The sequence below is a fragment of the Populus nigra genome, chromosome 7, assembly GCF_951802175.1.
Source record: "Populus nigra chromosome 7, ddPopNigr1.1, whole genome shotgun sequence".
NCBI classification, from domain to species: Eukaryota; Viridiplantae; Streptophyta; class Magnoliopsida; order Malpighiales; family Salicaceae; genus Populus; species Populus nigra.
Genome location: NC_084858.1, coordinates 5,914,685 through 5,938,031, shown reverse-complemented (window position 1 = coordinate 5,938,031; position 23,347 = coordinate 5,914,685). Strand labels below are relative to the sequence as shown.

Here is a 23,347-nt window from a genome sequence, read left to right as displayed (position 1 = left end):
TTAACGAGATGATGACATAATTGGATAAATTGTCATTTCTAATCCGTATTCTGACAAAAAGAAAACTATAGACAAGTGGACTAGTTAACTACTCTCAACACCAACCTTAATTCATCAACCCTTTTCAGTTAACATTCAAGAACAACCTCAGTTGCTACATAAATCAGTATTGATGGTTTTAAGGATTTAGAACTCTAGATGCAAAATCGCAGAAAAGTAGACAATTTATGAATTTGGAATTTCAATTTTCAGCACAATCTCGCCCGAGCTTCCAAACCAGCCTTTAGCTCTCCACTTTTTTCCGACCACTGCAACGGAGAGTGCCCTCAACTTCCGGTTGACTGAAGGTATAGATTAATCCATGTACTTCCCTCATTTCACAGCTCTTCTTTAATTATTTCAGGGGCCCATGAAAATAAAAGGAAAAGAAAAGAAAAAAGCCAAGATAATTAATTTTGTCCATGCATTCTGCACTGACATTGGGTATACCTGTGAAGTAAACTGACAGACATAGCAAGTGTCGGCGCTTATACTCAACCCATCCCCTTGTCTCGTGACAGCACCTCCCTTTACTCTCCGGCGGGTTAATGGTGGGCCTTTAGCCCTTTACTCTCTCATCTTCGATATTCCTAGTTATGCTTATCTTAATGACATCCTCCTACTCTGTTTATTAATCAAGTGGTCTTTCCATCAACTACTTGTTGAGCCCAGAGCTCTCAAGTGAAGAAATAATAATAAGATAGTGTTTGTCTTCCGCGGTGAAATTGTATTTTTAAGAAAAAAATTTTTTAGTGTTTTTGAATTATTTTGATATATTAATATTATTTTTTTAAAATAATATTATTTAATGTATTTTTAAATAAAAATTATTTTAAAAAATAAATGTTATCATAATAATAAATACTGCTGGAGTAAGTTTCACATTACATGTAACTTAGGGTAGAGATTTAATTAAATACAACTATTCATAGAATGATTAATTGAATATAAAATGAAGACTAAAATAGACACACAATGATTGAAATTACAATCACACCACATGTTAATAAACAATATTTATATAACAATTATTTAGTAGGTGGCTTAGTAATAAAAATTTAAGATCAAAAGGTATGTTTTGCTTGTGGTTTCAAGTTCGAGTCATGTAGTTGCTAATACAATGACCACTACAGGCTTACATGATTATTAATTTCAGAGTTCGTGAGATTAGTCAAGACACGCGCAAGTTAGCCTGAATACTCACATTAATTAATAAAATAAAATAAAACATTTTGTGTTGAAAAAAAATTCAATTCTAAATAAACATGATTATAGAACATTGGCCTACACGAAACAACTTGGTTTGTAAAAATACACCGTAAATATGAATTAAACTTGGATGACACGACCCACTTTACATGTCCACAGTCAAGGCAAATCGATTACGAGGACCAGACTAAGATAAGTTGAGAAATAAAGGGATTAAATGCACCATTAAATAAAAATAAATAAATAAATAAAAACCAAAACCTCAACACCACACCACACTTTACATTTGCATTTACTAAAAGAAGAAGCCACCACCACAACCCATCTTCAGCACCATGAAGAACCTCTCTCCTCCCCGTTACGCTCTTCTTTTCACTGCACTGCTCGCTCAATTACCCCTGTTTCAGTCAAGCTATCACGAGTACCAAGATGCATTATCAAAGTCCATTCTTTTCTTCGAGGGTCAAAGGTCAGGCTATTTGCCACAAGACCAACGCGTAACTTGGCGTGCTAATTCAGGCCTAAGTGATGGGTGGACATATAATACAGACCTGACTGGTGGCTACTATGATGCCGGTGATAATGTCAAGTTTGGCTTCCCCATGGCATTTACAACTACAATGTTGGCGTGGAGTGTGAATGAATTTGGAGACTTAATGCCTCCGAATGAGTTGAGAAATAGCTTAGTTGCCATTCGTTGGGCCACCGATTATCTGCTCAAGACTGTTTCTCAGCCTAACCGGATTTTTGTTCAGGTAAGTCATAAGTGGCACGGGACACTGTAGTTTTTTTCTCTCTTTTTGGTAAATGCCAGGGGGTAGTTTTGTGATTTTCAAGGTGGAGGTAGGGGTAGTCTGGGGAGTTGGGGATGTGAGTTGCGTCCGGCGAGGGTGAACTAATCAGGGAGTGAGTGAAGACATGTAGAAATGTGGCCAAATTGTGTAAAACTTGGTCGACAGATTGTCCTGTACTGACTTTTTTGCCCCCCACAAGTCATCACCCGGTGAAATATTAGGTTTGACCTGATTAAGATTTCACCTGCCTTCACACTGCATTTAAGTGTGTGCTTGACACTCTCGGATTTAGGTTTGGCTAAGTTCATGGATCCAAATCCATGATTTGGAAGTTAATGAAAGTTGTTTAATCAACTAAAGCCATCTACTCAGAGTGTTTTTTTTTTTTAAAAAAAAAACTTTTTGAATTTTTTTATTCAAATTAATTTTGTTTTATGACTTTAGATTGTTTTAATATAACATATTAAAAATAAATTAAAAAAATAGTAGGAGCTAGGGAGGGGGCCATTTCCTTTTCAATTTCATTGCCATCATCGGTGCTGCAATGATGCATGACAGTGCTCTGTTGTCCTTAAAGGTCCAGGACTTGTATGGGTCAAGAAATTGGGCCCATCATGTTTATGTTTCGTGGGGAATAAGAATTTAGCCTTCGCTTTAAGACTGTATGCGCTTCACTTCCCTTGACGGGACGATTGATCTACTATGATTGCTATGTTAATTTCAAGGACTAATTAAGCCCATAGTGATAATTAATCAGAATCAAAACATAAATACATTTTGTTTGATGTTTTATTTTGACCATAATAATTTGATTTGGCTGTTTAATTAATACTAAATTTCTTATGCTGTAGGTGGGGGATCCAAACGGAGACCATATTTGCTGGGAAAGACCAGAGGACATGGATACTTCTAGGATTGTTTATGCTGTGGATGCGCCAAACCCGGCATCTGATGTTGCCGGTGAGACTGCGGCAGCCTTGGCAGCTTCATCTATGGCATTTCGATCGTCGGACCCGGGATATGCAGAAACATTACTAAGAAACGCCATTAATGCCTTCCAATTTGCTGATAGTTACAGAGGAGCTTATAGTGACAACTCCAATATTAAAGATGGTGCATGCCCATTCTATTGCGATTTTGATGGTTATCAAGTGAGTAGACATCTCTTTGATGATTTCATCAATTTGCAATGCTGTCTGCGTGCTAATTTCTTACCATTTGTAGGAATCAGACTATTTTAAGTAGTCTGGATAAAGGATGTGTTAAATTATTAAATTCAGACTGATCTGATCTATTTTGACTGGTTTCGTCAGGATGAGTTGCTATGGGGAGCAGCATGGCTTAGGAGGGCATCTTACGATGACACTTACCTTAGTTTCTTACAGAACAATGCGGAGACCCTGGGAGCTGATGAAAATATTAATGAATTTGGGTGGGACAACAAGCATGCTGGCCTTAATGTTCTTGTCTCAAAGGTTAGTGGTAAATTTGAACGAGGTTGCACACCTGATTCTTTACACCAGTTTTGAATCAATTCTATACTATAATTGATTTCAAAGTTTGTTAATTGAATTCTTTTATTTGAAATGGGTTTTAAAAATATGAAATTCATTTTATTTTACCTAGTAAAAACATATTATTTACTTAATTTGTCTTTGTTCCGATATAATTAATTTAAAGCATACGTGTGAGAAGAAGAGGAGAGAAAAGGTTGCTGAGATTAATTTTTGATGGATCAATTCTGAAGTAAATCACACATTTTTTTTTGTGTAATTTACATTTTTTTTTATAAGATATTTTTGGATGTTGAGAGACACCACTCTCATCCCCCAAAATATATGCACGTCTCCTAGTGCTATACACGCGCCAATTCTTTATATATATATTAGTTAAATATCAAATTATTCCTTAATTAATATGGTAATAACAAAAATATCATGTGAAAAGATGAAAAAACTCATTAACTCTGGTTTTAAATTTTGTTTTTAAAAGTATTTTGGTTTATTTATTGTGTTTTTTAATTGTTTAATATTTTTTATATTTGGTCAAATATTAAATTAACTTTTAGTTAATATTATAATAACAAAAAATTATTGTAAAAAAAATTATATAAAAATGCCCTATAATACTATTTTTAATTTTTTTTGCTTTCAAGGTGTTTTTATTATTTCACTAAAAAAACTTACTTATTCGTCAATTTAATATGAAAAAACTTCAATACTTTTAAAAACTAGTATTAAGATTTTTTAGATAAAGAAACATAACTATCATTGTACTATTCCAATTAACAATATTTTTAAGTTTGCATTTATAGTTTTTTCGCAAGGATATTTAGATTCATTGAGATTCTATATATGTTAATTTGATTATTGTGTGATAGGAAGTTCTAGAAGGAAACATGTACTCTCTCCAGTCATACAAAGAATCAGCTGATAGCTTCATGTGCACCCTCATACCTGAATCATCATCCTCTCACGTGGAATACACTCCCGGTGGCCTAATCTACAAGCCAGGAGGCAGCAACCTGCAGCATGCAACAACGATCTCATTTTTGCTACTTGCTTATGCAAATTACCTAGAAAGAACATCGCAATCTGTCAATTGTGGAAATGTAAATGTCGGTCCATATTCACTTCGGCAACAGGCTAAGAGGCAAGTTGATTACATTTTAGGAGATAACCCTTTGGGATTGTCTTATATGGTCGGATATAGCGACCATTATCCTCAACGGATTCATCACCGTGGATCATCGTTGCCGTCGGTTAAGGATCATCCTGATGTTATAGCTTGCAAAGAAGGTTCAATCTACTGCAATTCATCAAACCCTAACCCTAACGTTCATGTTGGGGCTATTGTGGGTGGACCTAGCGAAGATGATTCATACGAAGATAGTCGAGATGATTTTAGAAAATCCGAGCCAACAACGTATATTAATGCACCATTTGTTGGTGTGCTTGCTTATTTTGCAGCAAATCCCAGTTTTAGTTGAGACAAACAGAGCTCAATTCTGTACATAAACCAGTGTTTATTGGCATTTAAAAGTCGGAGGAATGTCTCTCATCCTGGCGAAAGCAAAGAGGTTGGAGGCTTGGTAGCTGCTGAATTGTTAGCACTGGATCGCGAAGAATCGTCGTGACTTCTTACAAAGGATAAGGACCTGATTTTGAGATGTAAAATCCCATTCTGGCTTTAATTAATCTGATACAAGGAAATGAAATCTTCCATTTTCTTGATATTTCATTTTCAATTTAGTTGTAAGAACAGAGCATTCGCTGGCCGGCTGTCAATCAACTGAAAGACATGTGATGTGTTTCGTGACTTTATAGGCATCCCCTTTACAGATTCCTGCCTGTGAAAATTTAATTCCGCTCTTGAAAAGCTTCCGTTCAATTTACCACTTTTTAGTGGGCTCTTGACTCAAAAGCCACTTAGCTTCTCTTTGATTTTTGTGTGTTCTTAGGTCAGCTTTTGAGATTAACTAGATTTGATGCCCGTTATCCACTCCAGTGGGACAAAAACAATTTCTATGTAAAAGATACAAAAATTTTAGATATGAGTTAGTGATTTAATTGATAATTTAAATAATATAAATATAAAATATAAAATAACAAAAGAAATTGACAAAAAAAATAACAAAAAAATAAAAATAGGCATGAACCCATTTGAGTTATCAAATAATCTAATGTAAAAAATGTGAAACTATATAAAAAATAAAAAAAAAAACCCAGACAAATCACAAATTTCACGATCATGGGTATAAGATTAAGCTAATTTCATAGAAGGAGAAGCAAGAAAAAAAAAGAAAAAAAAGTTTGAAAGATAAAATTAAAATAAATCAACTTTAAAAAAAAAACAAAAGTCAACCCATATGGACATTTGAAACTAGTGAACCTCTTAAACTTATTTTAATCTTTAAAATTCATAACCCGTGAAATCTTGGATCCGGATTCAATTAATAAACTTAATTCCTAAAATTTTGAAGGATGAAATAGAAAAAAAAAACTTGCAAAGTAGGGATAAAATTTGATAGAAAAAACTTAAGAAGGGTAAAATTGTAAAAACAAAAACCCAATTTAAAAACGATCTCAAATAAAATAAATAACAAACAGAAAAATGATAACCTGAGTTTTATTTTCAGTTAATCGGGTCAAGAGTTGGCTTAAGTTTTTGATCGAGTCAGGTTGGATGAATCCTTTCTCTATTTTTTTTAATCCAAACCAATCCAAATCTTGGATCTACACTCTTCTAGTGTCTATCATTCATAAAATAAAACAAATTATCTAGTCAGTCGAAAATAAACTAATCATATGTTTAGGATAAGATAATTATCTATCCAGTCCTGGAAATACTGTGCAGCTTAATCTTATTCATTCCTGTTTTTTTTTGTTTTTTTCTTATCCTGCTAATTAAAACGCGTAGCATGATAGCGGGGGTGTGAGAAATGTTTCCTAGAGTAGGCAAAAATGGCCAAATGGCCAGATGATCATTGGCTAAAGATCGTAAGGAGAAAGGCTAAAAGAGCAATGACATTGACACCTACTGAACATGGCTGGCTTATTTCACGTTATGAACCAAGTTTCTCTTTTATGAATGGTTAGACATTCATGTCTTGGATCATCTAACGTTAGTAAAGTTCATTTATTGGCCCAACACCAGTCATTTTGTTCCCTATCTGCCGTATTCAACTGGTTTCACCATTATAATTAAACTCACCATTATATCAAGAAAATGGAAGATGAGGCAACTTGCAAGTTTATCAAAACAATGAGGCGTGGTTGCCAAAAATTGATGGACTGTGAAAACCAACCCAGGTTCTTTTATTTTGATCTGGTAAACAAGTTAATGGGATTCTCGAGGTGTTAAGCTTGGATGGTTTGTAGATTTACTTACTCATTTGCTTATCATTTTGGTTAAGATTTAGAAGATAAATAAAAGGAGGAAATTTTTTATATATAAATAAATAAATCAATATGGACATGGATGTAAGAGAGAGAAGCTGGTCCAAAAATGCTCCACGAGAGAGAGCTATCCTTCTGCTCTCCTCTCTCAAGAACTTCAGGCCTTCAACAGACGTTTGCCGGGTAGCTGCGTAAAAATGGAGCTGGATTAGTGGGCCTAAAAAAGGTTTTATGGGCCTTTTCGAACCGCTCAATTAACTGGGCTCAATACAGGATCTATTCCAAAAGCTGAAAAGGAAATGTCCAAATCGCTCGACATCAATGAATAGGAATAATTTCTTAATGAAAATTAAATTTCAAACTTACTTGCCAGCAGCTTATCAACAATCCGTTGTAGTCTAGTTGGTTAGGATACTCGGCTCTCACCCGAGCGACCCGGGTTCAAGTCCCGGCAACGGAAATAATTTCTTTTTCCTGCAGCCTTCTATTCTTATAATCACCCTAAAAACAGAGGGCACCGAGAATAAACTAAAATCAAATGCCTCCGCGGTCACAAATTGGCTCACATTTTTTAGAAACAAGAAAATGAGCAGATCCATTAACAAATGCACGAAAATAACCCAAGAGCCCAAATTGATCAGGAAAACCCACAACGGTTCTCCAGGCGCTACTGCAAAGTGTGCATATCTCAGCTTTCTTGCATAGAAATCTTAAATTTCTTGCTCTTGGGGCCACTTGATCTAGTGCAAAAGATCCTCCCTTTTTATAGACTAGAACACTAGTGTACTCATATGTAACTGTATTTTATGTGCCGAACACCATTATCTTGACAAAAGCAAGACAAGACAACCCATTACACGAATTGCTTAAAGTCAGCGAATTGGGCCAGCAATTGAGCTCTCGCAGCGAGATTAAAATCGTGGGTTCATAATTTTAAAATTCAGTCCAGCTTGGAATCAAGTCAAATCTAAGTAAAAACCAGTTAGGAATTTAGCCTGTCGATCTGAATAAACTCAACACCTAACTTTTTTTTAAAATATATATACACATAAAACAATGTTATTTTGTCTTATTCAGTAATTCCCAAGAAATTCATAAAATCTCTCAAGTTTTCCAACAATTGCATCTCTAGAATTGTTGTTACTTTGTTTCGACGATCTTCAAAGTTGGAATATGGATCACAGTGAACAAAATGTCCAAACCAACATTTATAGTCTTCTAGTAGATGAAATGTCTACGGTTTGACAATAAATGGCCAAAACGATGAAGACAAAAATAAGACAACCTAAATTACCTAATCTCATAAATCTTTAAAGCCATTTCAGTTGCCATTCGCGAAGAAGAGCAGAGAAGCAAAAGACATTAAGGTAAGCCATACCAGTTCAAATCTGCGAATAAGGTTAGATGAAGTTGATGTTGCTTGTTTCTCTTCACATCTCTCCTTCATTCACCCTCTCTCTTTTTTATTCTTTGCCTCTTTTTTGAACTTGCAGTTCTTGATCAGTTGACCTAGTATCGATTCTTTATTAAACCCATATGATGATTTGGATGAAATGATTGTGTTGCTTGATGAGTTGGTTAGATTGTTTACTAGTGTTGAAGGATCTGGGAATGTTACCACTGGTGTTAGAAATGGTGGGCTGGAGTTGGTTTGTTCTATTTGTTCTTACATTCTTATTGTGTCTGAGAAAGTTCTTGTTTCGGCTTTGAAAACATTGGCATTGTTAATTCATGGTATGTGCTTTTTTCTATGCAGGATGATGCCTTTTGTTCTTTTAGATGGTTGGTTATGGATTTAGAATTTGAAGTGTGAATTTATGAGAAAATATTTTTTTTACGGAAGGCAATTTTGTTTATATTTCTGCTATATATATTTTTTAGTTTCATTGGATCTTCAATGTTTACTTTCATAGGAAAAAGATTATGACTTGATCCTATATTTATTTGTTATTGGTGGGTTTTTCTAATGTTTGTGTCCTTGTAATTTGTAGATGTTCAAAATACTGAAATGTTTCGATCCAGTGATGGACCAAAGATGGTGGTTGGCATTTTAATGGATGGAAGTGAAAGTTTAGAAGTATTGAATATTGGGTTTGCTATTGTTGCTGCAACAACAACCGGTAATTTGTTAAACACAAAAATATAACAGACTCTAAGAAAATGTCAGATTTTATTTTAGCATGGAGGTGGTTTTTTTTTTTTTAAATCCAGGTTGTTATTGGGCTATTGGCCCAATATAATAAACATAAAGATTTGTTATTGGGTTAATGGATCATTGGCCTAAAAATACTATTTAAACCAACTTGCAAGTTCTAACTAGAGCTACTAAACCACTAAACCAAATGACGACAACATAGGCGTTACAACAACAAAATCAAGTACTATCTCTCTCTTCTCTTTCTTTTTTTCAAAAACTTCAATTGTAATAACCAATTTTATTAGATAAGAATGAGGGTTTTTTCTTCAAAACAGTAAGTTCTACAACTATCTCTTTCTTTCTCTCATTACTTCTCACTCATATATTAGGCATGATAGCCAAATAAAATAAACCCAAAAAATCCTTCAAAATAGATCCAAGAAAATCCTTAAAAAAATAAAAAAAAACACCAAAAAAAAAACATGAGCTAAGGTATGGTAGCTCGAGCCCAGATCCCAAAAAGCATGGACTCAGGTAAAGAGCTCGAGCCCACGCATGAAGAATATGGGCATCTTGCTTGAGCCCAACACTCGCTAGAAAATTTTTCTTAGACCTCACGCAGATCTTTCAGTATTTTATACTAATCAAATATATATTATTTCAACTAAAATACAACTTAAAATATCACAAGAATGAAATTACATTTCAGCCCTTCCTCTCCATAAAATGGATAAGATTTATGAGTTATAAATACACCAAGATTTACAATCTTTTCATTTTCAACATTTTTAGCATACATATTTTCATAGTTTATCTTTCTAATATATCATTGCACTTTCTCTTTCTATAAAGTTACTAACTTTATAATTGGAGAATCCCCATGTCCATTAAAGAGGATTTTTTACAGGTATCAATTATCGGTTACCTGACTTATCAGGCACCACTTACTACTACTATAATTATTGGTCATTTGCCTTATCAGACATCACCTACTACCATTTACCAACCATTTAGACTTTTTATATCAAGTCATCAGATACCTTAACTATAAAGAATAAATCAGATTGTTTAAACTAAGAGATCAACCAATTATATAACACATTAACCTTATTCTTAAATAGAATTTGAAACTCATCAGCATCCATCATTGATAGGTTCTTACTTTAAAATTGCTGCATTGAAAACCTCTGGTCGATTTCTAGTAAGAGACACCAACTTTAAATGTCGAGCTTAGTTGGTAACAATGCTAAAATCTTGCATTTAGTTTGTTAGAAATTCAACAAATTTCATGTTATTGTGAATTATTTTGCCCTAATTGTAACTACTACGTTTTATGATGCATTTGTTGTCTATGCAAACTTTGTCGTAGGGTCATACCAGTGTGTGTGTCTATATAAATTTTTTTATTTTGTTAGCAGCATGCTTGCTAACTAGGAATGGGAATTGCTGTCTGATATGACTGAATGATAATGCTTGTAATAGTCTGATGATGAGTTTCATTGCAAGGGGGCTGAATGTTATGAATAACATAGGTAAAGGTATGGCTACGGTTCTAGATAATTATATTGGTGGAATTGTAGGATTCCAAGTGGCTTTATTTCTATGGCTTCTGTATTCTTTGATATTGGACAAATGCTGGGATTTGGGTATTTTCCGTAGCTACTGTGGGTTGTGATGGCTTGCCACATACTCTCATCATAGGACAAGATAATTCGAAAGCTCCCCTTTTGCAATACATTTTTCAGGACATCCGTTTCTCTCAGCATGCGAGCTGGCCTGTGTTCTTGGGAAAGTTGGTTTTATTCGAGGAAATGCAGTGAGCTTATCATTAATAGAAAGAGAACATGAGTTTTCTGCCTCTGGTGGACTAGATGTCTTATTTGAACCATATTTTGAACTGTTATGGAAGCGCTCTTCGACTAGATAATTGTGCAGGGCAATGCCACCCTGGAGGCCTCATTGCTTAGGACAAAATGTAATTTGCATGTCCTCACTAGAAAATCAATTTGTCTCTGCCTCCTGAGTTTTTATGGTTGTGCATTAACCTGTCTTCCTTCTTGTTTATTGACGTTGCTTCCTACATATCTTTAGCCATGACTGCTGGTGATAGTGAGATGGTACAAGGCTCTATTTCTTCTGTTCTTGTTGATTCGTTGGAGTCTAATGAGAACGGAGATGCGCTTTCACCTGAAGATGTAGCTTGGGTTGATTCTTGCCTTGTTAAAGATCCTGAAATTTCAGATGGTGACTGGAGTTCTCTGAAAGATGTTTTGCTAGAATTTCTCAGTCTGCAGCCAGAGTCACATGACTCTTCTGAACCTGGAAATGATGACTTGCCAAGAGGAACAGACATTCTGATGCATCCTCCCAATGAAGCAGAAAATTTACAGTCACGTGTAGTAACTGATGATGAGGTCTCTACAATTGATAAAGAAATACAAACAAGAAGCAACGGTTTTCCAATCAACGAGGAGATTGATGTTTCATCATCACAACTCTTTCAGGGAGATCTCTCAGAAACTTCTCTCGAACATGCCTTCTCGCCTAATTACAAGGAAGATGATGACCCAAAGATGTGTCTACCAGTAGGTTCAGGACTTGATATGGGTTTTACAGCATCTGATATTGAGCCATCAACTGAGGATATCTTTAAGGTTTGGGGTTCGGCATTCCAGATGAGGAAGATGAGCTTATCAAACAGTTGAACAAGGCGCTTGCTGAAAATCCTGTTCAATCCACTCCATCATCATCTGATGATTCCGGAGCACGGAAAGATTTGAAAGAGGAGTCCCTTGATACTTTGATTCATGGCATTGCTGACCTGTCTTTGGATCAACATTCTTGACTTTACATGACAACATTGTACATTCTATAATTTCAACTTCGTTGCACGTCTCCTGCTTCTAGCAACCGCTTTTAATTGTGATGGACGTAGGGTTTAGAGTTCTGCGTAAGTGTGAAATATTTTTACATAAGCATTCTATTCAACCGAATGAATGATGGACCGGACAACCTTAAATTTAGTTGTTGTCTCTGAAATACTGACATGTACATTAAAGATTTTATATCTACTTCTGATGTTCATATTATACAATGCATTACCGTCCCAATGAACTTGACAGGGGCTTTCCATGACTGAAATCTCACGTCCAATTGAATTCTATACTAATTGTGAGGAACCGCAGCCCTACTCACATGATTCTCAGTTCTCGTTCTTCAGGCTTCTGCAACTGATGTTCAGAACCACCAGTTTGACCAACGAGCACGTTGAGGCAAGGAATCAAGAATTAAGGCTCTAATTTGTCTAAAGCCGTACTGGGGATCCTTTAACCAAAAAACGTTGGCAATTTGGTGCCTCTGCCATGAATCTATGCTATTTTAGTGGGTCCTTCAAATGGAACCACCCAGTGATATTTAGACCCACCATGGGGAATAGAAACTCGAGCCCGTCACATAGAAAGCTGATATGGCAAGCTATCTACCGTTGAGAGGGGAATCATAGACTATCAAATTTGGCTATTAAACAATGGCCATTAATCAAATGAAGCTAAGAAACAAAACAGGAGAGATTACAACCTCATATTTACTCTCCAGAGAAATCTCCCAAGCGACACTGATTTGGACTCTGTAACATAGTGAACAGGAAGCAGTTGTCCGTTCTTCTTGACATCGAAGAGAAAATATCAGCTTTATGACTCCATAATTTCATTAATTTACGAGGTGGGAATAAAACCATCTATTTCAACCACGCATACACAAAACAAAGTGTACCGTGCTATATATATCATCCACGTGGCAAATTGTTATTTGTCGATGAAGGACAGCCTCAAATGTGACATCTTGTGATAACATGGAAGCCAAATATAAATTCGTGGAAGTGCATGCATGTGTGGTAAAGAGGCACAAGATAGAGAGGAGATAAGATATAGACACTTGTTATAGGCTATCTTGCACTGGCAGTGTAGTCTCCTATCAGCAAAAACAGAAAAAAGAAAGATGGCCTCGGCATCATTTCTCAAGTCATCACCAGTTCTAGACAAGTCTGAGTTTGTTAAGGGTCAGACCCTCCGCTTGCCTTCTTCCTCCATTGTCCGGTGCCGCTCCACCGCCCCTTCTGCTCTTACCGTCCGTGCTGGTTCCTATGCTGAGGAGCTTGTCAAAACCGCGGTATGTAATATTGTTACATCTTTCAATCACTTTAACTGAAGTGAGACTCAACACTTGCAAAAAATATGACATGCAATGACTTTCTCATTCATGATATATAGTGTAAAGCGTAGGCTTTAATTAAGTAGAAAGTGATAGTACTTCTCTTGCCAGCTTTAAGTCCATGATATAAGACACTGCCCTTTTAGGTTTTTTGGGTAAATGAGACCGCAGTACTTATCTGTTCTTGTTTCTGGATATTGTAGAAAACTATTGCATCTCCTGGCCGAGGTATTTTGGCCATGGATGAGTCCAACGCTACCTGTGGAAAACGTCTCGCCTCAATCGGGCTAGAGAACACCGAGGCTAACCGCCAGGCATACCGTACCCTTCTTGTGACAGTCCCTGGCCTTGGCGATTACGTCTCTGGTGCCATCCTTTTTGAGGAGACTCTCTACCAATCCACCACTGATGGCAAGAAGATGGTTGATGTTCTTGTTGAGCAAAAGATTGTTCCCGGTATCAAAGTTGACAAGGTAATACTCCGACACATGTCTCTCAACATCAAGTTTTCACGAATTCAAAACTTTTTTTATTGAAATTAAACTCGTGCTTTATTCTTGTCATTGAGTTAACTAAATTTTATAGTATAGGCAAAAGAGTATACATCTTATTGTTTATTGAACGAAATTTTAGTAACATACAGTTTGAAAAATGAAAACAATAGGGTTTGGTGCCTCTAGCTGGTTCCAATGATGAGTCATGGTGCCAAGGTCTTGATGGACTCGCCTCCCGCACAGCTGCTTACTACCAACAGGGAGCTCGTTTTGCCAAATGGTATGAATTCTGTTTCTCTATGTTTCGCAAAATGCCAACTTTCTGTAACCATTACTTTGCAACGTAACTAATGAACTAAATGCTTACTTTCATTGGTCAGGCGTACTGTCGTGAGCATTCCCAACGGCCCGTCTGCCTTGGCAGTGAAGGAGGCTGCCTGGGGTCTTGCCCGCTACGCTGCTATTTCTCAAGTATAGCACCCCAAACAAATTGCTGTATTGCTACCTGTTGTTTATAATCTCTACTTTCTGATTGAGAAGATTTTGTTACTTGGATCTTGTAGGACAATGGATTGGTCCCAATTGTGGAGCCAGAAATCTTGCTTGATGGTGAGCATGGCATTGACAGGACTTTCGAAGTAGCCCAGAAGGTTTGGGCTGAGGTTTTCTTCTACATGGCAGAGAACAATGTCATGTTTGAGGGTATCCTTCTCAAGCCTAGTATGGTCACTCCTGGTGCTGAATGCAAGGACAGGGCCACCCCTGAACAAGTTGCTGAGTACACACTCAAGCTCCTTCAGAGGAGAATCCCCCCAGCCGTCCCCGGAATCATGGCAAGTTTCATTTCAACTTTCATTCACAGTTCTACTTCTTGTTTTTTTGCATGAAGTGTTAAAATTTCGGTTTATCAAGATTAACATGCTTGAGGCAGGACGGCTTCTTTAGCAATAATAGTGAAACATGTACTGATAATGGATTATTTTTTGAGCAGTTTTTGTCTGGTGGGCAATCCGAGGTTGAAGCAACCCTGAACCTCAACGCAATGAACCAATCTACAAACCCATGGCACGTGTCTTTCTCATATGCTAGAGCTCTTCAGAACACTTGCCTGAAGACATGGGGAGGCAGGCCAGAGAACGTGAATGCAGCTCAGGAAGCACTTCTCATCCGTGCCAAGGCCAACTCTCTTGCTCAGCTTGGCAAGTACACCGGTGAGGGAGAGTCAGATGAAGCCAAGAAAGGAATGTTCGTCAAGAACTACGCCTACTAAGCTCTGTTGTGATTGAAATCTATAGATGAAGAAGATGGGGATCCGAGGGAGCAACTGCAACACTAATTTATCTCAATGTTTAAAAGATTTTATAGCCATGGAGACTATTTTTGTTCCTTGTTACATGCACTTTTTAGTCACATAATAAGCCTCTTTGCCAATGAGATTTGGTATGCATTAAGCACTGAAATGCTTTGATCTGCAACTTCAAATCCTAATATGGGTCCTGATTAGAAAAAAAAAATCAACTCTAGTTGATGCATTGAAAATGTTCATAATTCCAGACTAGGAGAAGAATCTATCATCCAAGCAGGCTAAACTAAGACCTATGTGACCACCATAAAAAAACTCGAGATGTTAGGCAAATTGAAACGTTATATCTACCCATTTTTTGGAACCTGCAATTCGTACGCTACAACTTTGCTGGCGATGACATAGGCCAGCCAGCCACATGGAATGGAGAAGCAACAACCTTAGCCACGAAACATAAGGCCCAACAACCTTAAATAAGGGCCATATATAAGGCTGTGACCAAAATGAGACGGAGGTACCAAATTCACTGATTTTTTAAGAAAAAATTCAATTTGGTTTTCGAAATTCTATTTTGTATAATTTAGCTTTATGAGTTCAAATTATAAGCCAATTGTATTTTTTTGACAAGGAGGGTTGAATTAAAAGAAAAAAGACTAAAGTTAAAGCAAGTAAAATAAGTGGTGGATTTGAAATTTGTTTAAAAAATTTATTTTAGCCCCCCATCTTTTTTAGCTCTTCCATAACCGGTCCTTTTAATTTTTTAAAATTTAATTTTATTCATTTTTCTCATTTTTTTAGTTCTTAATTTATAGGAGGAGAGAAAGAGACTCGCCAGATTTAGGCATGGAGAGAGAAAATTGTCTTTGACGATAATTATAGTCACCAAAACGGTCGATTTTTATGTTAAATAATTCTATATAATGAGAGAAGTTCGAGTTCGGTGTTTTTACCTTGAAAGTACATAAATAAACAGATCTAAGCTTGAAAAGATTTTTAGTTTTAGGTTTATTTTGGGTTTTGAGATTTTTTTGTGTGTTTTTGAGGCTATAAATTGGTTTAACAAGGCTTTTAGATTGTTTTCTAGGTGTTTTAGGTTAAAAATAAGTTGAAATGAGTTTTTGGGTTGAAAAAAAAACATAAACCTTGTTTTAAGTAAGTTGCGTCATAATTCTCCCTTTTTTCTCAAAAGAAAGTTTGACTAAGAGGTTTCTTAAGTGGGATCGCTATTCTATAAGGAACAACAACCTTAGAAAAAATCAAAAGAGACAGATTAGGGAATGTTAATCCTAAAATGCATACTACTCCACTAAATGCTAGTCTCTTTGAAATCCGTATCACCATCCAAGGTAAAGAGTTTGTCTAATACCCTTTTCCTCTTATGAAATCGCCACCCAATACTCGTACATCCAATAAGAATTGTTTATTTCATAAAGATAAAGGACACAACATAAAGGAGTGTTACGCCTTGAAAAAGGAAATTGAAAGATCGATAATTAAGGGTTATCTTAATTAGTTTTTGAAGAATGATTCTCATCCCGAGCCAAAAGGGGAAGTGCTTAGTCAATCCATGATGGCACTACCTACAATCAACATGATCTTAGGTGGAACCTTTACGGAAGGTGATTCTAGCACTAGGAAAAGAAAGTATAGGAAGGAAGTACTTAAAACTACTCGTCTTTTAAACCAATGGCATGCATCTATTGTCTTTACCCTAGAAGATGGAGAGGGAATAACTTTCCCATCTGAAATGACATGTTCATCTTTACAATCCTTTCTAACCATCGAGTATATCAAGTGTTGGTGGATAATAACAATGCAATCAATATCCTCCCCCACAAAGTAATAGCCCGGATAGGGATATCCACATAAGACTGATCCTGATAAAAACTCCTCTTATTAGGATAAAAGGTTCAGGCATACCAGTGAAAGGCGTCCTAAACCTCCCAATCACCATTAACACTCCCCCTAAGTGAGTCTCCCTCCAACAGACCTTTACGGTTATTGACATGACATTGGCCTACAATGTCATTTTAGGTAGACCTCTTTTGCATTAGATTAATGCAGTCATTAGCACCAGGTACATGACACTGAAATTTTTAACTCTGAAAGGAGTGTCCATAGTGAAGGAGAATCAAATAACCTCAAGGCAATGTGCCTTTACTTATCTGAAGGGGAAAAAAGGCCCTGGTATTGAACCAACAAGGGTTATTGAAAGAAAGAGTGGAGGTTAGAGCTAAAATTAATGAAGAATTGAAAGAATATTTTTTTAAGAGAAAATGACTAAGTCGTCATGAAGTGAGTTTAACCTTGACACCAACACAATAATAGTCATTGACAAAGCTCATCTATATCTAAAGGTTTAATTTTATGATAAAAACCTCTAACATGCTAGGAATCAGTCCTGAAATTGCAACTTATTAATTGAAGAATAACCTAACTGTTCATCCAGTCTACCAGAAAAAGAGGTGTTTCGAGGGTGAAAGGTAGAAATCAATAACACAAGAGGTAGATAAGCTCCTAGATGTTGACTTTATTATGGAAGTGATGTACTCTGTTTGGTTAGCAAATATGGTAATGGTTAAGAAAAGCAATGATAAGTAGTAAACATGTGTGAACTTCACAGATTTGAATAAAACTTGCCTAAAGGATAGCTATCCTCTTCCCAGGATGGACTATTTAGTTGACTCCACTGTAGGTTTTAAATATCTGAGCTTTTTAAATGCCAATTTTGGATACTATTAAATCCTCATGCACCTAGATGATAAGGAAAAAACAACTTTTATATCTGAATGGAGGAATTTTTGTTATAGAGCAATGTCATTTGGGTTTAAGAATGTTGGAGCTACTTACTAATGAATGGTTAATAAAATATTCAAGAATTAACTTAAAAAGGTTATGGAGGGATATGTTGATGACATATTAATAAAACTAAATCCTTTCAAGTATGTCTTTTCCATCAAAAGAGGAAAGTTTTTGGGTTTTCTAGTAAGCAACAAGGAAATCAAGCCTAAACCACAAGGTTCAGGCCATTTTAAGCATGACTCATCCTTGGTCAATAAAAAAGTTTCATTGTCTTATAGAGAGATTAATTGCCCTTAATTAGTTTATAACTCATCTAGAGGGGCGTACTTTGCTATTTTTCAAGACTTTGAGAAACATAACCAACTTTGAGTTAACTTCAGGTTGTTAGAAGGCTTTTAAAGAGTTTAAAATTTATCTTTCATCTCCCAATATCCTGTCTCAACCAAAAGAGAGTGAAAAACTTTTTCTCTACATAGGGATGGTTGACTCAGCAGTAAACTTTGTTTTGGTAAAGGAGGATGAAGGAATATAATGTCCAATTTATTACTATAGTCAAACTATTCATGATGTTGAAATGAGATACTTGAAGTGGAGAAAATGGCCCTTGCTCTGGTGAGTGCCTCAAGGAAGATGAAACCATATTTCCAAGCTCACCAAGTCATAGTTTTGACATATCAACCTGATGTAGTCGAGCCTACGATAACGAGTGATTTTAAACCATCACGTATGAGTCTGTCATAACTAAATGAAGATTTATCCTAAACAAATTACGTAGATGGCCTAATAATACATTTATGAACCAGTGGGTAAGTCAAAACCCAAGAAGAGGTCTGGTTATACCAGATCGAATAACAGTTTAAAAGGTCCATAACTTTTGATTTGTTTGTTGGATTGTGTTCAACTATTTACAAAAGTTTACATAGATCGTTTTCTCTATAATATTCATTACATTGCTACACGGACCATTGGATTTTTAAATATAAAAAATCTCATCAAAGCCTCTCAATTTTGGCAGCTTTTGTGTTTTTTCTTTTTTCTTTTGGATTTCTTACTTATTTTAGATTTTATGTTTTTTTTCCTTTGTAATTTCAGGTTTTTATTTTTATTTTCTAGTTGAAGTAAGGTTTTTGGACTATTTAAGGGTTTTAAACCTCTTAGTGAGGAAGACTTCATTATCATTATTTTTAAAAAGAATAAACTTACGAATTTGAGGCTCACACTTGTAGTTTCTTTCACCCATTTAAAATATTTTATGTTCCTCATTTAACTACTTTCTTTAGCTTCCGCCTACATCACAACGTGTGTGACAAATCCTTCATAAGCCAGAGATATTTAGATGTCTAATTATATGGTTATTGAGTTAGGAGAGTTTAGATTTCAATATATATCCTGACCAACTATAAAAGGTTAAGCTTGGTAGAGACTTCATTATTGAATGCTTTTTTAAAGGTCCTATGGATACATATGAATACGTATTTTCGATCATAACTTCTTCAGCCAAACCAGAAGCTCTAGTAAAACAACCTCTGATTTTCCCTACCTGGGGATTATATGTTAATAACTCTTCCAACATTAATGGAAGTAAAGCTAGGATAATGCTTGTCAATTCTGAAAAACAAGTACTGGAATATAGAGTTTGTTCTGAGTTTCTAACTGTAACAGTCTCAAATTGTAAACTCAAAATATATGATATATATTTGTAGTTACCAAATTTTATATATTTCTTTTTATTTTTTAGATACCAAGTTATCGACTCAATCATTTCTCAACCTGTAACATCAATCACATATTCGTCCCATCATTTGGATTTCAAAAACTCAAGCATGTTTCAATATCTCAATTCTATTTTTTATAAAACACAATAATAAAACTAATAAATTCTTAACATGCATCGTCTCTTTTTTTTTTAAGTATTTGTGCTCAAATATATATATATAACCAACCATAATTTAACTTAATAATAATAATAATAACATTATAAATTAGATCATACACAAGATAATAAGTTAAACATTACAATTTTAGATAAAGTATATTACAACAAAATATTAGTTCTTCCAATTACATTAATCACATAAGAAAATTATTTATCCAAGCATATACTTTTCAGATCGAGGGTACATAATCGCATTAAACATGATTAAAACAATTGCACATTTCATTAAGTAATTGATTAAGGACTAATTATTCATATACATTAAAGTGACTTTCATATCATAGAATAAATTGTCTTATTTTTTTTTTTTTGAAGTTTCTAATTTCATAAATTTTCTTCTAGACATAGGAATAAATCTAGTAAAATAAAAATATCAAGAGTGTCTCCCACAAACCAGCATATTTAACATATTTAACCTCAAAGTTTTACAATTAATCTATTTTACATCGAGTGATTATCCCATTAATTTGTAAATTAAATTTTCTTAATATGGTCATTCAACCAGGCATAAATTCCAGTAATCAGAAAATGATCTTCAAGGCTTGCTCATTCAACAAGGCATTATTTCTAATGACCAGAAAATAATCTTCAAGGCTTGCCCATTCATAAGAGCATTATTTCCAGTAACTGCCCATTCACTAGGGCATTATTTCCAGTAACCAGGAAATAATTTTTTTCAAGGCTTGCCCATTCGCCAGGGCGTTATTTCCAGTAAGCAGGAAATAATTTTCAAGGCTTGCCCATTCACCGGGGCATTATTTCCAATAACCAACACTAAAATTTACAATCCATAAAATTCCTTCTACAATAATAAAAAAATATAAACTAATTAATTACTCTAAGGTGTCGAACACTTACCTGGTGTCTGTGCGCATGAAGAGGTCCCTTATTGCTGATTAGGTCTTGTGGCCTTCTCTGTACCAACAAAAATTACTTTGTCATTGTTCATTCATTCGAACTGGTAAAATTCTAATACCCATTACATATTCTTTGATTAAATCCAACACCCTTAATTAAGTTTAATTAATTTTAATTCAAGAAGGACAAAACCCTTTTTTTGAAACATTTACTTATTTTTTCATAAAAGTCCCTATACAATTTAACCTATCAACATCATTTGTCTTTAATTTGGTAAGACTCCTCAATAATATCATTTAAACTCCATTCTCTAATTTTTCTTCTCTATTTAGCCAAAAACTGCTCAATAATATCATTTAAACTCCATTCTTTAATTTTTCTTCTCTATTTAGCCAAAAACAACCTAGGGAAGGAAGTGAAGATTTTTCTTTTCTTATTGAAAAATTCTTACTCCATTCATATAATAACACTTATAAACCTTCATTTTCCTATATTTTCCAAACAATTGTATTAAACCTCAAATCCCCTAAATTATTCCTCTTTTGTCCAAATATTCAATTAAATGAGGAAAAATAATTTTTGTTTCTTTTACTTAAAATTAAACACTTACCCAATCATAATTCATGCTTTCTAACATGGTTCAAACATAATTTGCATCATTCCTATAAATTATAACGTAAATCCATAACTTCACATAATCATAATTTTGCATAATCCTTCATCAAACATAAAATTAAAGGAATTAATCATTTGGAGCATGTTATTTACCTCACTTTGATAAGGATTTAAGGAAAGAATGCAAGAAAATTCAAGTTTTCTTCTTCTCCCTCTTCAAACCCTAGCTTGAAATTCTTCCTCCAATGCACTCACCACCTTAAAATGAACCCCCTCTTAATGTTTAATTAAGTTAATCACTCTAAGTACTCACTTTAATTAGTGAAATCAATGAGAATTTAAGTAGAAAAATCACACAATTCTTCCCCCTCTCTTTGTTTAAAGCTCACGGCTAAAAGAGAAAAAATGGAACATTTATAGTCTAACTTTTATCTATTTACACATTAGCCCTCATTTCTTTTCATTTCTATTTTTGACACTCAACTCTTCTTTTTACTTAATTCTCACCATAACATCTTATATTTTATTCTATTGTATCCAATTACAATACTTGAAATCCTTTTATTTAATCTATTCGATACTTTATTTATTTTACTCAGATTATAATTTAGTGGGTTTTCACACTAACCATAAATAATGTATTAAAGTATGAAGCTCTTCTAGCAAGATTACACCTTGCAGGGACCTTGCATGGCCCTTGAATGCATACCTATTTAAAGTTTATAGTGACTCTTGGTTAATGGTTAATCAATGCCAAAAAGTATATAAAGCCAAAGAACCGACCATGCAACAGTATCTTTAGAAGGTTCCGCCTTATTTAAAAGTTGGAGATAAATGTATTTTAATCACTCGTGTTCTAAGGGAAGACAACCACCAGACAGATCTTATATCTAAGTTAGCAAGTTTAAATCTTGTAGACCTCCTTATGGATGTTTGAGCTGAAGATGTAAAAATATTAAATGTAGATAAAAAAAAAGTGTGTGGTTATTCCCATCAATATTGAGAAAGATTGGAGAACCCTGATCATGCATTACCTACTTGTTGAAGAATTACCCTCAACAAAAATCAAGTCATTCATCTAACTAGGCGAGCAGTAGGGTATTACATAATTGAAAATGTACTATATTGAAGATCTACCTCAACTCCACTACTAAAATGCTCATCTTTAAAAGAAAGCACTTATGCTTTAAGAAAGATATATAAAGGTATATGTAGTCTACACACAGGCTTTAAAGATCTTACTGCTCAGACTATACAAATAAGTTTCTATTGGCCCCAAAGAGGTTTGAAACCTCTTTGGGGACATTCCCATTCCCTCTTCCAATAGAAGAGGGTTGAGCAATGCCACTTTTAGATCTAGGACCTATTTTAATGGCCATAGATTCATGGCTAGTACTTCCAGTTTCAGGCCTGAAACTGAAATCTCCCTTAGCAGTTGAAATTTCTTTGCATTTTCTAGAAGTCATTTTTAACCTAAGATGATTTAAAATAAGAAAAAAAAAGATGAGGTGTGTTATGTGTTTACCTAAAAGATGACTTTTCTTCTGCAAAAAAGCATAAAAAAACTTGATCTTATATAAGGCTTCTAATACATAGAATGCAAAGAAATTTTTGGCAAAAGTAAAATTCAAAAAGAAGAGGGTTTATATACATCACCGCCTTCTACTCCAAGTAATGAATGAAGGACATGTGACCTCATATTATAAACCTAGGAAGGATAAACACCTATTATATTGGTTGCATATAACCAAATGGTCTTTTTAAAAAGATCATTTCACCTCCCTCTAATTGTTTTTTTAAATATCTTTTTTTAAGGGAAGACAAGACGAACATGACTAGTTGTCTCCCAAAAGGCTTTTCAAGTCCTTATGCATCAAATGCATAAAAGACTTGGGGTGGAACTGATGAGAAAGTCTTTTTTACTCAATATTTTTTTATGTTTTGAAAGAGCTCAAATTCATAATAGGGTGATAACTCAATCAAATATAGGTCTAGCAAGCTGCTTAAACCGATATGTTTGGGTTTAGTCATGAAATGAGCCCAAGTCTTTATG

The 23,347-nt window shown here is 34.8% G+C and overlaps 3 protein-coding genes and 1 non-coding gene across 4 annotated transcripts; all 4 read left to right on the top strand.

Annotated features, from left to right (window-relative positions):
• The first annotated feature begins 1,512 nt into the window (after positions 1 to 1,512).
• LOC133699007 (endoglucanase 24-like) lies at positions 1,513 to 5,365 on the top strand. Its single transcript, XM_062122130.1, has 4 exons — positions 1,513 to 2,003; positions 2,894 to 3,193; positions 3,356 to 3,517; positions 4,423 to 5,365. The coding sequence occupies exons 1-4, from the start codon at positions 1,584 to 1,586 to the stop codon at positions 5,029 to 5,031; spliced, it is 1,491 nt and encodes a 496-aa protein (XP_061978114.1). The 5' UTR covers positions 1,513 to 1,583; the 3' UTR covers positions 5,032 to 5,365.
• Positions 5,366 to 7,327: 1,962 nt separating this feature from the next.
• On the top strand, positions 7,328 to 7,400 carry TRNAE-CUC (transfer RNA glutamic acid (anticodon CUC)). The gene has a single exon. It is a non-coding gene; the product is annotated as a tRNA-Glu (tRNA).
• A 1,093-nt stretch (positions 7,401 to 8,493) lies between these two features.
• Positions 8,494 to 11,922, top strand: LOC133699424 (uncharacterized). The gene is made up of 6 exons (XM_062122664.1): positions 8,494 to 8,674; positions 8,932 to 9,060; positions 10,823 to 10,893; positions 11,013 to 11,052; positions 11,169 to 11,666; positions 11,753 to 11,922. Exons 1-6 carry the CDS (start codon positions 8,494 to 8,496, stop codon positions 11,920 to 11,922), a joined length of 1,089 nt encoding a protein of 362 aa, XP_061978648.1.
• Positions 11,923 to 12,958: 1,036 nt separating this feature from the next.
• LOC133699534 (fructose-bisphosphate aldolase 1, chloroplastic-like) lies at positions 12,959 to 15,212 on the top strand. The gene is made up of 6 exons (XM_062122817.1): positions 12,959 to 13,244; positions 13,490 to 13,759; positions 13,951 to 14,060; positions 14,161 to 14,251; positions 14,344 to 14,613; positions 14,772 to 15,212. Exons 1-6 carry the CDS (start codon positions 13,074 to 13,076, stop codon positions 15,048 to 15,050), a joined length of 1,191 nt encoding a protein of 396 aa, XP_061978801.1. The 5' UTR covers positions 12,959 to 13,073; the 3' UTR covers positions 15,051 to 15,212.
• The last annotated feature ends 8,135 nt before the right edge of the window (positions 15,213 to 23,347 follow it).